Source organism: Penicillium hordei, assembly GCF_028827395.1.
Source record: "Penicillium hordei strain IBT 12815 chromosome Unknown utg000002l_segment0_segment0, whole genome shotgun sequence".
Classification (NCBI taxonomy): Eukaryota; Fungi; Ascomycota; class Eurotiomycetes; order Eurotiales; family Aspergillaceae; genus Penicillium; species Penicillium hordei.
The window spans coordinates 511,298-525,063 of NW_026623143.1; the positions used below are offsets into that span (position 1 = coordinate 511,298).

General features: G+C 47.7%; 7 protein-coding genes across 7 annotated transcripts; 5 read left to right on the forward strand and 2 right to left on the reverse strand.

The window, feature by feature from the left end:
- Positions 1-193: 193 nt before the first annotated feature.
- N7537_003524 (uncharacterized protein) lies at positions 194-725 on the forward strand (the record flags this gene model as incomplete). The annotated part of the gene is made up of 2 exons (XM_056894582.1): positions 194-371; positions 451-725. The coding sequence occupies 2 exons, from the start codon at positions 194-196 to the stop codon at positions 723-725; spliced, it is 453 nt and encodes a 150-aa protein (XP_056754330.1).
- An 869-nt stretch (positions 726-1,594) lies between these two features.
- N7537_003525 (glycoside hydrolase family 47 protein) lies at positions 1,595-5,013 on the forward strand (the record flags this gene model as incomplete). Its single annotated transcript, XM_056894583.1, has 4 exons — positions 1,595-1,668; positions 1,742-2,103; positions 2,199-2,740; positions 2,791-5,013. The coding sequence occupies 4 exons, from the start codon at positions 1,595-1,597 to the stop codon at positions 5,011-5,013; spliced, it is 3,201 nt and encodes a 1,066-aa protein (XP_056754331.1).
- Positions 5,014-5,213: 200 nt separating this feature from the next.
- On the reverse strand, positions 5,214-6,209 carry N7537_003526 (uncharacterized protein; the record flags this gene model as incomplete). Its single annotated transcript, XM_056894584.1, has 1 exon — positions 5,214-6,209. The coding sequence occupies one exon, from the start codon at positions 6,207-6,209 to the stop codon at positions 5,214-5,216; it is 996 nt and encodes a 331-aa protein (XP_056754332.1).
- A 1,799-nt stretch (positions 6,210-8,008) lies between these two features.
- N7537_003527 (uncharacterized protein) lies at positions 8,009-8,971 on the reverse strand (the record flags this gene model as incomplete). Its single annotated transcript, XM_056894585.1, has 1 exon — positions 8,009-8,971. The coding sequence occupies one exon, from the start codon at positions 8,969-8,971 to the stop codon at positions 8,009-8,011; it is 963 nt and encodes a 320-aa protein (XP_056754333.1).
- Positions 8,972-9,646: 675 nt separating this feature from the next.
- On the forward strand, positions 9,647-10,500 carry N7537_003528 (EXPERA domain-containing protein; the record flags this gene model as incomplete). Its single annotated transcript, XM_056894586.1, has 4 exons — positions 9,647-9,851; positions 9,904-10,067; positions 10,120-10,354; positions 10,424-10,500. 4 exons carry the CDS (start codon positions 9,647-9,649, stop codon positions 10,498-10,500), a joined length of 681 nt encoding a protein of 226 aa, XP_056754334.1.
- Positions 10,501-11,220: 720 nt separating this feature from the next.
- Positions 11,221-12,544, forward strand: N7537_003529 (uncharacterized protein; the record flags this gene model as incomplete). The annotated part of the gene is made up of 3 exons (XM_056894587.1): positions 11,221-11,831; positions 11,857-12,172; positions 12,194-12,544. 3 exons carry the CDS (start codon positions 11,221-11,223, stop codon positions 12,542-12,544), a joined length of 1,278 nt encoding a protein of 425 aa, XP_056754335.1.
- A 378-nt stretch (positions 12,545-12,922) lies between these two features.
- Positions 12,923-13,639, forward strand: N7537_003530 (gamma-glutamylcyclotransferase family protein; the record flags this gene model as incomplete). The annotated part of the gene is made up of 1 exon (XM_056894588.1): positions 12,923-13,639. The coding sequence occupies one exon, from the start codon at positions 12,923-12,925 to the stop codon at positions 13,637-13,639; it is 717 nt and encodes a 238-aa protein (XP_056754336.1).
- Positions 13,640-13,766: the final 127 nt, after the last annotated feature.

The window sequence follows — 13,766 nt, forward strand, 5'->3', positions numbered from 1 at the left end:
TTCAAATGTATATGTACCCAAGGTGAGTACATGTAATTAAGACGTAATGCTTCATGAGTGTATTATGTTTTCAAGGAATGAAGTATTCGACTTTCCAGGTACTCCTTAACATCTTCCTCTTCTTTTCTTCTTTTCTTCTTTTCTTCCTTTCTTCCCTTCTTCCATCTCAACCGAACTCTTCAAATCCTGCAACATGTCTGTTTCACAATATACTCCCGGACTCCCTTACTATTCCAAGGTGGATTCTATCACCGGTACCACCATCACCTACCGCATGCTCTACCTCGAGCCCAATGTCAAGCCAGAATCGGAAAAGTGGCAGCCCCGCACTGAGCGATGTTGTACCGCTGTTTTGGTACTTAGTTTGATCCGTGAGTCTTACATCAAATGCTGCAACTTATGCAACTTATGCAAGGTATCTGGAAGATTCGTTACTAACCTCCAGCGTAGATCTGTCCATCGAGAGCGAAGCTCACCACGTCCCAGACGCCGTCGGGCATGCCGTGCACATCCTACAGGTCTTCATACTATGCGTACAATTATACAGCGTAGTCAGATATTTTTTGGCACTTAGGCGTGAAGGCTGGGAGCCAAAAGGCCGTGGTTATGATCTCTCCCTTGGATCAGCATACACATACATGTTCGCTCTGCCACCAGTGGACAGTGGCCTGAGAGTTCCCCTGCCATCGAATGTTTCTGATGCGTCTGCTGTTGCTGACATATAAGCTTAGAGTGTGACCTTGCAGTGGTTGTGTGTTAAGCAGGTGTTGAGGCGCTTGCGTAGATCTTAGCTTTATCCATGTACCCTATGGAAGAATGTTCATAACCGGTCTTGTGGCAGCCTTTTCAAAGTTCAAAGGTATTTCGGATGCTTTCTCGGATACTCCTTTTGTATCTTTATTCTTAATATGTTCCCTTTATTAGAGCTATAGCTAGAGTGGTTTAGAATGTGCAGAACGACTTTTATATGTATAACCTTTGATTCGCTGGGCAAGTAGGGTTGATGAGGGAGAGTGCTACTCATTTTGATATCTTTTTGCAATTCCGAGTGTAAGGTAAGGCTACCTCTTCATAGGTGTAATTGTTTCTTCCCTTCGACTTGAGTAAATAATTCAAGCTTGGTTTTTCCAGTAATATAATCAAAGTCAACCCTTTTAAGACTTTTCGTACATTACCATTGGGTATTCTATATCTGGTATCCGTATCCATGGTTTATAGTAGGGTAGCGCTTGAAGTCTATAGAAGAATGCTCAAAGACCTACACAAAGACTAAAAATATATAAATTCAATAAATTCAACATCTATCTCTGAATTCCTTTGATAAATATTCAACCTATAAGTTGTACAAACCAAGTATACATAGTATAGTATGGAATGATGCAATAAGCGGGAAGAAAAAAGATTCCCCGGAGGCTTATCTGTCCGAATCCCCTACCCACTCCACTTGAACAGGGTGATCACCTTGAACAGTCTCTTTTCAGAGAGGCCTTAAATGTTAAAAGGCAATCTGGCGCCCCATCCATGACCTTTACGGCGCTCAGATCTGCTCGAAGCGCACGCGACGGAGGTGATGTTTAACCTCCGCTCCGCCTGCATGGTGGTTTGGGCCATCTTGTTATGGCTCACCGTCGTTCATGGTATGCGAGATAGCCAAGTCAAAGAACTAAGGTATACTATATGCTACGGCCAATACTCTTCAACAGCCATGCAAATTAACTAATACACCCCTGTCCTCCCGCAGACAAGAAACTGAGCGTATGTTCTTCCATGGCTTCGAGAACTACCTCCAATACGCGTTCCCCGAAGACGAATTACGCGCCCTAACATGCGGCCCTCTCGTTCGCGACGAGAAGAACCCGGAGAATAATGATGTGCTGGGGAATTATTCCCTGACCTTGATTGACAGCTTGTCGACACTAGCCATCCTGTCCTCGAGCCCGGACAGTGGCGAGCAAGCCTTGGCGCATTTCCAGGATGGTGTCGAGGGTTTTGTTAGGTTGTATGGTGATGGTTCGGACGGCCCTGCTGGTCAGGGTGAACGGGCGAGGGGTTTTGATCTTGATAGCAAGGTACAATTGTTTGAAACTGTGATTCGAGGACTCGGTATGATTACTTCTCCTTCATAGCTTATCGACTTATCGATATGTCGCATGTGCCCGGTTTCCAGCATTTTCCTACTGCTAACTAACATGCTTCAGGCGGACTACTCAGTGCCCATCTCTTCGCCGTCGGCGAGCTACCTATCACCGGATACGAGCCATCAGAACGGGAAGCTGCCTTCGCCAGCGCATGGGATAAAAGTATGTTTGAAAAGACTGACCACGGCATTCCATGGTCTAATGGCTTTGTTTATGATGGCCAACTACTTCGACTTGCTGTGGATCTGGCCCACCGTTTGCTCCCCGCATTCTATACAGAGACGGGCCTTCCCTACCCTCGGGTCAACCTGCGCCACGGGATCCCATTCTACGAGAATGCGCCTTTAAATTTAAACACCCGAGATGCCGAGGGCAGGCACAAATCCAAGAACTCGGCATCTGAGCCTGCTGAGACTTGTAGCGCCGCCGCAGGCAGTCTAGTCCTTGAACTGACCGTCTTGAGCCGACTCACCGGTGATGGGCGGTATGAGGACTTGGGTAAGAGGGCATTTTGGGCGGTCTGGAACCACCGGAGTGATATCGGACTGCTTGGGTTTGGCATTGATGTCGAGTCGGGGAAATGGGTGGGACCATGGGCGGGAGTAAGCACGATCTGTTTTGACATGTACAAGCGTAGGCTAATTGTCAGTAGATCGGCGCCGGAATTGACAGCTTCTACGAGTATGCCGTGAAAGCTCATGTTCTTCTGTCCGAGGGCGAGCGTCTGCCTTTCAACTCCGACAGCCCTTGGGCAGCATTGGACTCGTACTATGCTCCTCTGACGGACTACCAGCATACCGCCGAGGCCTTTCGACAAGTTTGGGAAGAATCGCACACCGCGATCAATCGCCACCTATTCCGAGGCGAAGGTTATCAACATCCTCACCTTATTGTAGGGGATGTGATCACCGGTGCCACGAGAGCGTTTTGGATTGATAGTCTGAGCGCTTTCTATCCGGGAGTTCTTGCCCTGGATGGAAAGCTAGATGAAGCTATTCAAATTCATTTGCTGACTACCGCCATTTGGACACGCTACTCGGGCATCCCTGAACGATGGAACGTGGCTACTGGTGACATCGACAACGGTATGCCGTGGTATGGAGGTCGACCTGAGTTCATCGAGTCCAACTACTACATCTATCGCGCAACTCAAGATCCTTGGTATCTGCATGTTGGAGAGATGGTTCTCAGCGACCTCAAGCGGCGTTGCTGGACCAAGTGTGGTTGGGCTGGCATTCGAAATGTTCTGACTGGTGAGCTCATTGACCGGATGGAAAGCTTCTTCATTGGAGAGACAGCCAAATATCTCTACCTGCTGTTTGACCAGGAGCATCCATTGAACAAGATCGATGCTCCCTGGGTGTTTAACACCGAAGGTCATCCTCTCATCATTCCGAGAAAGTCGGCATACACACCTCACCCGCCGCAAACCCCATCTCAAGGCCAGGACATCGCCGGGGGAGTATGCCAAATTATCCCCTCTCCATTCTTCGGCGTGTCCTCCACGGCATCCCGAACAGACATCTTCCATGCTGCCAATTTGGCACGGTTGGATTTGATGCCTGATCGAGGAGTGGCCGCAGGTCCTATTTTGCAAGGCTCACCTGGACATCAAAGTGTCTTTGTGTCTGACCTTTCATCACCAACCAATTACACATTCTACCCGTGGACGCTGCCACCTCAACTTGTCCCATTCAACGCCACCAGTGCGCCTATGGCCGTTCGGCCCACCCTCGACATCTCATTCCCATCACTCCCAGGCGGTGTAAACATGGGACCTGGAGCGTTGGAGCGTGTCCTAGACGGGGTACTTGTAAAAACAATTGGAGGACTCCGACTGAGTATGGTTCAGGATGTCCGGTTGGAACCCCCGACGGCCACGACTGGGGAGGAGGAAGACGGGTACCGGGTGCAGGTGATCAACAATGTGCCATTAGGCAAAGATGAGAAGGTATATCTCTCTCGCCAAATCACCTTTGATGTTGTCGATCCGTATGATCCGAACTTCACCCGTGTTCGCGACAATGCCATGCTTGACCTCGTCATTGACGTTCTCCCAGAGCCCTCTCGCCGACGCAATGATTCGGCTCATCCACGGGATGAAGAAACTCAACCAGAAGGCCCACACCCGCCAGAGCCCCGTCTCGCAGGCCACAGCCCCGCCTCTTCTGTCAACGATGCCGCAATTGTTGACTCCCCGGACTCAACAGTAAGGGCCATGCTATCGTCTCTGATGCACTCGGTGTCGTCATTACTTCACAACGAACCGACCGAACCTGCTCCACTCAGGTTGACTCTCCCCGCTGCTATCTCTTCAGGCATTGGAGCCAGCCCGCTTCCGGATATTGAAGATGCAGTTACAATGTCCTTGCTCGGCAACCCATCGACAGACCGCCTGTCGTGGTCAAGTATATACTTCGCCGGCGAGCTCTGCGACGAGGGTATTCCCCGTGAGGTTGCCCATAATCACGAAGTCCTTGTTATCAAGCGTGGCGGCTGCACATTCTCGGAAAAGCTTCGCAGCATCCCCGCATACCGACCAACGCGATCCGCGCTGAAGTTAATTGTCGTCGTTTCCTACGATGACGTACCACCACACGGATTCCACGAGCAGAGGAAAGAGTCAACAAAACGACCTGGGTCTCGCTCTGCGCTCGCCGCCGTCCGCGCCGAGTCCACTCTCATCCGTCCACACCTCGACGAAGCCCAAATGACAGCCAGCGGCATTCCACGAAATTATCTCATCAGCATGGTCATGGTCGGCGGCGGAGAGGAAACATACGAGCTACTGCGCCATGCAAACGGCATCGGAGTCAAGAGACGATATAGCATGCGCTCCCGTGGCGTCCCAATTACGAATTTACACATTGTTTGAATATTCACACAGATATACTATACCCTTTTGGAAGACTCTCGGATCATTTGTGGCGCTTAGTTTCATGTTTCACATATGTACATAGGTTTAGACTTGTATAGTCAAACCTCCAGCTCACAGAGAATCGAACTGGATTCATTTGATAACAATCTATACCCATCATCCACCCTAGTTCTACCTACAGCCCACCACCCCTCAACTCAAAGCCTCGACTTACCCTCCATCTCAACCTGAACCTTCCTCCACGACTCAACCGCCCGCCTAGCCGCGGTCTCCGGACTAACCCTCCCATCCGTCATCCTCCGATCAAAAACCTCCATAGAAATCCACCCCTCAAACCCAACCTCCACAATCCACGCCCTAGCAATCTCAACAACCGGCAAATACGCCCCAAACTCAACCTCCAAAGGGAAAGGTCTCGCATGCTTAGACCAAGTAAACTCCTTCGCCTCACCAGGCAACGCCCACGGATGCGCCAACGAATAAGGCGTCTCAAACCGCTCCGCATCAGAAAGCTGCACATAGAAAATCTTCTCCCGCGGACAATCCCGCACAAACCTCCTCAGCGAATCCCGCAGCTTCGTCTCCGCATCCATCTGCACTCCCGTCGGGGAAGCATTATCCCCCCACAACCGCGTCCCTTCATGGAAGGTATCCAGGCATAGTCCGAAATTCGCACGGTCGACCCGCTGCACGGTTGACAGCGCGCTTTCCCAGGTTGAGCAGTTTGTTCCCCATGACAGGGGCTCGTAGGCGATGGATACTACTGGCTTGCTGGAGCTGGCTAGGTCGGATAGTTGCTGGAGGTCGGAGATGATTATTTTTTCATCGCGGCTGCAGTCTGCCGTGAAGATTGATGGGACTTGCAGGTAAGGTGCGTGTAGCAGACGGGCGATCTCAAGCCAGTGCGCGGCGAGAGTGAGTCTTTCTTTTAGAGGGGTTGTTGAACCTTCGTAGTTTTCGAAGGGGGCTAGAGAGAGGACTTGGATGTTTGTTTCTTGACAGAGAGTGTGGATTCTCTGGGCTCCCGTGTGGATGGGGATGTGTTGGGCTTGGCTGTAGGTGAGGAGATCGTTGTAGACTATTTCGATTCCCGCGATGCCGGCTTGAGCTGCGGCGCGGATTTTGTGGTCGAGGATATGGCCTGGATATTGGCTCAGGGAAATGCTGGCGATTGCTAGTTTGTTGGGTGCCATTTTGAATTTTTCTTGTATTTTTTTCGAATTGGATATTGAATCCTTTGACTTGTGGGAGACTTGATATATCAAATTCTGGCGGAACTCGATTTCCGGTATATGGATGCACGAATAGACAACCCCCGCAATTGGCCATCGAGTTATTTCAGTCGGATAGTCACCTGTGGGGATATCTAGTGGATATCTAGTGGATATCTATCGGTCATTAATGACCGAAAGGTGTAAGGTTGATCATCGCCTTGCAAGAATTGGAACTATAACTCCGTACTCAGCCTCAGATAAAAAAAGAAATACGATATAACAATATCATGTCTTTTTACTAAGTAAATAGCAAACACATAAACACAGATTGATCTAACAGTAAGTTCCTTCAGACGAACCAGTCTCACAATATGGTCAGAGATCAAGTGTGTACACTATATAACAGGTTCAACCGCGGTCATTCCGATTGTCCTTCCATCCTCGCTTATTCCAGTTTCTAGAACCCAAATGCCCCCCAGTAACGATCATTAAATGATGAGGCTCTGTCACCACTGGCTTTGCCGCTCCCCCCCACCCAGAGTAATCCAATCCTGTTTCTATAATGAATTGCCTGAGCCACTTCTTGGTCTCTTTGTGTGGACAGATACCACTCAACGCGCCGGGCAATCCCTTCGAGAATTCAAAATCGTAGATATATTGCGCACATACAAAGTCTTGGATTTGGGATTCCCCTCGATGGATTCAGCGATTAAAAGGTCCGTTTCGATTGCGACTTGTACGTTAAGACGACTGGTGACTTGACAGTTATGCGAGAATACCCCTGCGGATGAATTGTGCTTGAAATCTTTGGGGAATATACTCTGTTCGGTAGAGGATACTGTATTCGCCACCAGTTGCCGCTCGTTGAATGTCAGGCTAAGACAAGTGCAGATGTCGACTAGCCCCGCATAGGACATGCAGTCACGGCCATGGGGTAGGCCACACTTGTAGCAATGGCTCTCTTTCTTGGATTGTCTGGAGAGTTCAAATGCCGAGCGTTGATGTAACTTCATACCCTCCACGCAGCATTTCCAGCGTTTGTTTTCGAGTTGCCGTAGGAGCTGGCTTCGAGGTTGTGCTTTGAGCTCGGCGTTGTGGAGTATTGGTAGACGCTCTTCTCTCGGGATAAGATAAGATGTTTCGCATGGTCTAGGTCTTTTACCTTGAGAAATGAGACAAAGTGGGTGTAGAGATATTTGCAGGTTAGTGCAAAGTAGATCTGTTCTAGCGCGGGGAATTGCTCGTATGCAAGGTCTAATATCTTTGCTAGGATCTATCTGTTGTGAAGCTTTGAGGTCTTGGGTTGGTGAGAGATGTGCTTCTTTTCTTTTCTGCGTAGGACCAATCGAAGTCTTGAGTTGGGCGTCATGTTGACTGTGGTAATTATTATTGGAGAGGGAAAGTTGTATGCCCAGACTAGGTACATCCTATAGATGAATATAGAACTTCCCGATTTGGATGCGGCCAGGGCGACCACGTCATAGAGCATCTGCCGCCGTCCAGATGTCATAATAAATCAAGAACTAAGTCTTAAACAAATCTGCTCTTAAATATTTCTTTTGGTTATGTGGAGGCACTTAAAAGTAGCCACAAATTCATTTTTCTTTTTCTTATACTGTGGCAGTTGGCGTAATGAGTAGACCTTGATAGGAAACCATCCACATACGAAGTATACTAAACCCCCCTGCGTTAAGCCATATATTTCAGTGTTTTTGTAGCTAGCAACCACAATAAAGGTCTTTATGACTTTATCAAATCCATCCATCAACCCCATCAACCTACAGGACCGTATTGCCCCCAAAATCAAGTATTCGTTCATGTTCATTGCAGTTGGATTCCCAGTCTTCGTCAACCCACCCCCGGCACCCCAAATACCTATGAACTCGAAGCTGGAAGAGGTAGAGTTCTGTCCCTTGTACATCAAAAGTTGAAGTTTGACCTTTGTCCCACCCTACAAATTCCACTCCAGCATCTCTAAAGAATCGCTTGAGCCATTTCCTGGGGTTCTCGAGTAGACAGGTAGGACATTCCATCTTCTTCTGGTGCATTCCCTTGGGGAAATGGAACGTATAGGCATTTATTACCCATAAAGAGGGCGCTTCTTCGTTTGTCTGAAGCATAGTCTGAATTACAACGTTGGCACGGTGACTGGTGACTTCGCACCGATGCCACAACTGGCGACAACCGCCTACCCTCGTCGAGAAAAAGCCATCGTATCGTGGACTGTCAGCGGATTTGAGATCCTCGGCAATGCCGAATCGGTCTTTAAAGGTGATGCGAGTGCAGGGGCAAATATCAACAAGGCCAGCCCAAGGCATACAGGCCTTTCCAGAGGGTAGTCGGGGATCGGAGCAGTCGTTTGGTTTTTCCCATGCTGAGTGTGGATGAAGGTGCAAGCACTCGATGCAACATTTCCAGCGGGGGTTTTCTAACCGACGGAGTAGCTGCATTCGGTCTTGTTTCTCAAGGTCGAGGTTGCGGTAACGGAATGTACGGCATGGCCTTGGAATGAGGTGCTTAGGAAGACTCTGATATAGAGGTTTGGTTTTGAGAGACGCGAGAAAATGAGCATAGAGACTTTTGCAAGTCAGTGCGAAGTAGACCTGGTCTACTTCTGGTACCAGGTCTACTTCTGGTAGACAGTCGAAGATAATGAACAATATCTCGGATGGAAATCCCCAAATGGATAATTTGGTGTCCTGAAGGTTCAAGGCCAACAAATGGTCCTGCAGGGTGAGCATATTGGAGGTATTGGAGGGAAAGAAAGATGGGACAGTCAAGCCCTCATTTGGGCGTACTTTGATTATATATCCATGGATACTTGTCTCTGTATCCATGGCCCGTTACAACTCAACAGCCAATGGTAATTTCAGGGTATATAAACCAGCACTGGTGTATATATCCATACACTTCATATGGCTTTTATCAATTGAGGTGAGAATATTTGACCAGAGTATTATTCTCGGACATCGGGATTAGGGGGTTTGAAATGTCCGAGCATGTCCAGGAAAGGGGTCTGTGATAGGGGCTATTTTTGCTCGCCAATGTAGAAGATCTAGTCCACAGTCCATAGCCTTGTCTGTGGCCAACCATGCCTTGTTATTCTCCAACTAAATGTTCTTGATTGGCTTGGGGAGTCGAAACTAATATACGCATACCCGTTCATATCTAAGCGGGGAAGTCCCGTACTACGGAGTGATTGGCGTAGGCTAACATCCTTGCTACGTTTAATAATAACTGGAGCAGGAGCTCGTCCCGAGTGGCGTGGTCATATCCAGGCACGGCCCGTCTCAATCTCAGGCCTTAAAAGCTGCTATCAGCTATGTAGTTTCGTTTCTGGCTCATTCGCAAACGCCAAATTGTGTGGACACCACTATTATAGATTGATTCCCGGAAATTCACTTCCCCTGGACAATATGGCAACCATACCGGATCACCCGTTTTATCCCCCTGGTCTCAATGCCATTGGTTATGCTGCCAATACGATGAGCTCCTCTGCACTTCTTGGGGGTTTCGCTATTGCAACCGTTGGTATTATCGGGTTCAGTTCGTCTGTTCTAAAGATGACAAAACCAAGTATATCGCGAGCAGATAAGATTATGGTGGGATGGTTCATCTTCAGTAAGTTCAATATTACATCCACAGCCTATAAAGCCTGATTAACACCCCCTAGGTGGATGTATACACTTCATTCTAGAAGGGTACTTTGTGTATAACCACAAGTCAATGCCACGTAGGCTAGATCTTCTTGGTCAAATGTGGAAGGAGTATGCCAAGGCTGATTCCCGATACATGACTATGGAGCCATTCGTACTTTGTATGGAGTCGGTTACAGCCGTAAGTGTGCCATATATTCACCTATAACTAGTTATACTAAAATCTTACACAGTTTGCATGGGGACCTCTGTGCTATTTCATCGCATGGATGATCGTTACAGAGTCTCCGCACCGCCATCCAACACAGATCATTGTCTCTATGGGCCAATTCTATGGCGATGTCTTGTATTATGGGACGAGCATTCTGGAGGAATCCTACCATGGAGTGTCTTATTCTCGCCCGGAAACTTTCTACTATTGGGGATACTTCATCTTCCTCAACTCCTTTTGGATTCTTATTCCAGGCTGTAAGCAATTCACTTTCGCCGAACTCTTATCGCCTATTATTGAGTCCTAATGCTAATGTGTCACTATAGTCTGCATGTACCAAAGCTACTCGGCAATGGTAGGAGTGTCCCGACAAACCATCATTCCCTCCAAAAAGAACCTATAAGCGGAGGTTGATGTCTTCAAAGCCAGTGGTCCCCCCTAGAGATTATGCGTTGTTGATACGTCAGCGACCATAAGCCCCAATATCGTCATTTTGCATTTGAAGCTACCTTGTTGGATAAATATCAAGGAAATAATCTATCTTATGAACGGTCACCGACGGGATTAACATGGGTAGATGCATAGTACACCATAAGCTTACCCATTTTGAACTAGTACACACTAGGTATCCATGCATGTCTTAAATTGCGCCGGATTTAGTTTCAGTTTGCTAATAGTATTGTTTATTTCCTAGGAAAGTCTGTTATTTACCAGTCCACCCCATACCATATTCAATTCTATGTCTTTCCAAGTCGCAGCCCTCGCCTTGACGCTTCTTGTTTCAACATATACGCTCTCTTTATTTAACTTCATCTGGACTCGAAGTAGCCCGAGGCCCGGAAAGCCAGCACCAACCCTTCCATACTACCTCCCAGGACTATACCATGGCTTTGACCTAGGGTGGAACATAGCCAGCTTCCTGGCCAACACGGTGTCAGTCACTTGGTTACACGCAATTGTGATGTTATCTAACAAATCCTTTAGTAAACGCTGGGGATATCTTTCACCCATTGGAGTCCGCGCTGGACCTTTCGGATTCACAATGGTTGTCAACCCAAGTCATATTAGAATCATACTACGGTCTCCTAGAACCTTGACAAACAGACCTCTGATGGCTTTTGTCATGGAGAAATGGTTCTGTACCCCCAAGGAATATTTGCATTTCTATGCTGCTCATGATCCCAGCGCCTCAACACCAGGAGAAAAGCCGGAGCATATGCATGATTTCCAAGTGAAAACCAGTCTCAAGTACTTGTCAGGAAAGCACCTCCTAGCATTTTCAGAGAGATACCTTTCGGTTCTCAAGAGCAGGCTAGTGAAGCTCGAGATTCCAACTAACAGTTGGGTAGAGATCTCGGATCTTTACACATGGCTTCAGGGTCAGATTACTCCCTCAGTTATTGAAGCCATGATGGGTTCGCAACTGCTGGAAATGTATCCCGGCATCGTGGAGGATTTTTGGGAATTCGAGCATCAGGTCGCCAACTATTCCCGTGGCTTGCCTCGCTGGATGATGCCATCGGCATACAAAACTCGGGCTCGTTTGCTGGCGAATCTCAAAGCATGGAATCGGCGTGCAAATCGCGAATCGGATTATAGGCAGTATGGGGAAGAGGGACCGGAGTGGGATGAATTCTTCGGATCCAAATACATCAAAGCGCGTGAAGATTATATGAGGAAGTATGGCATGGATGACGACTCAATCGTATCTGAGAACCTTGCCCTTCTCTTTGGGTAAGTAATTTCTCACTTCAAACAGGGGAGAGTTCTCAACTGAAAGACCTAGATCTAATGCAAATGCCGTTCCCGCTGTTTTCTGGTATATTTTCGAATCCTTCAAGGACTTGGAATTACAAGCAAATCTGCAGACCGAGCTCCAAGATTGTCTAAAACCCGAAACTAGTGATTTTGATATTCCCAAGTTTTCCACTAAACCTTTGCTGCAATCCACTTTCGCGGAAGTATTGCGCCTTCGCGTCACAACCACCACGATACGCACAAATGAAGATGCCCACTTCAAGCTAGATCCTGGCTATACTATTGGCAAAAACAAAATAATGGCAATATTCTCTTCGGTTACGGCTTATAACAGATAGGCCTGGGAAGCCACAAGACCTGAGAGCGTTACCAAATCTCTGGATGAATTCTGGCCAGAACGCTTTCTTGCTCGAAAGGACAAAGATGCCAAATTCAGTCTTGAAGGCTTGACTGAATGTTGGATGCCTTACGGTGGAGGTCACCGTATGTGTCCAGGTCGCCATTTCGCCAAGAATGAAATCATTGGCACGCTGGGACTGCTCTTGGAATTGTTTGAATGTGAGCTGGTCGATGTTCAGCAAGCTGAACAGGTCCCGGCCGGACACAAGATGGGTGCCCTACGGAACGTTACCACCTACGAAGAAGGTAGCCGTGAGACTTCGAAGACGCACAGAATGAGGTTATTTTAGACCAGCTTGGGCTTTCCTAATTCTACCAATAATATATACTTCATATAGACTGCTTGAAAGTACTTTCTGCGGGCCATTACAGGTAAATTATAACGCAAAGATTCGACCAAAGGCTATACATCGAAAAGTGCTTTTCTTACTGTCTACGTATACACCTAAAAAAAAAGGGGGACCAATATTGTATAATTTTAAAAAAAATAAGTATAGTGGTAGAGATGGGTTGGACCTCATATGTAAGAAGTAGATGGAATAACGCAATCGGAGCTAAGCTTATGCACACTTTTACTCTTCACTCATTCCTCTTCTCATCCCCTCCCTTCCATATGCAAATACACATAACAATAACAATAACAATAACCAACCCAAACCAACTTCACAATGTCCAACCCAATCACACTACAACCAGCAGAAAGACACACCCAAGCCCCAATCCCCTCACCACCCCCAAACCCACTTGAATACCCAAAATATCTCTACTTCGCCTACGGCTCCAATCTCTCGCCGTCCCAAATGAAAACCCGCTGTCGCATAAACCCAACCCACTCCTCCATCCCGCTAGCAATCGCAACCCTCCCACACTGGCGCTGGTTAATATGCGAAGCGGGCTACGCAAATGTCCTTCCACCACCTGGTCTGCGCGTCGCGAATCAAGACTCTGACACCGCGCATAAGATCCCAATTTCCGGGTCCGAGGATACCGTCTACGGTGTTCTTTACCAGATGGATATTGGCGATGAGAGGATTCTAGATGGTTACGAGGGTGTTGATACGTCTGCTGTTGATGCGGGGGCTGGGGATGGTGTGCCTGTTTCTATTAGGCCCAAAGTGCAGGGAGATGGGTCTTATAATAAGTGGTTTGTCGGGGCAAATGTTGTGAAATGGTTGGATGGCGCGGAGGGGTTCAGGGCGGGGCTGGATGAGGGGAAGGGGAAGGTGCCTGTTTTGGTTTATGTCGACGAGAATTGTGTTCAGCTTTCGAGGCCAAAGTTTGAGTATATTGCGAGGATGAATCGAGCTATTCGGGAATCTGTGGATTTGGGGGTTCCCGCGGATTGGGTGGATGAGGTTATGAGGAAATTCATTCCTAAGGAGTGACAATACTATTGATAAGCTGGATGCATTCAAAAGTATGTCAAATCTTTGGTCATGTCAGGTTCAACAGAAAGCTACACTATTAGAAATAAGATATGATTAGCCAGTTTATACACATATCAAGTTGCAT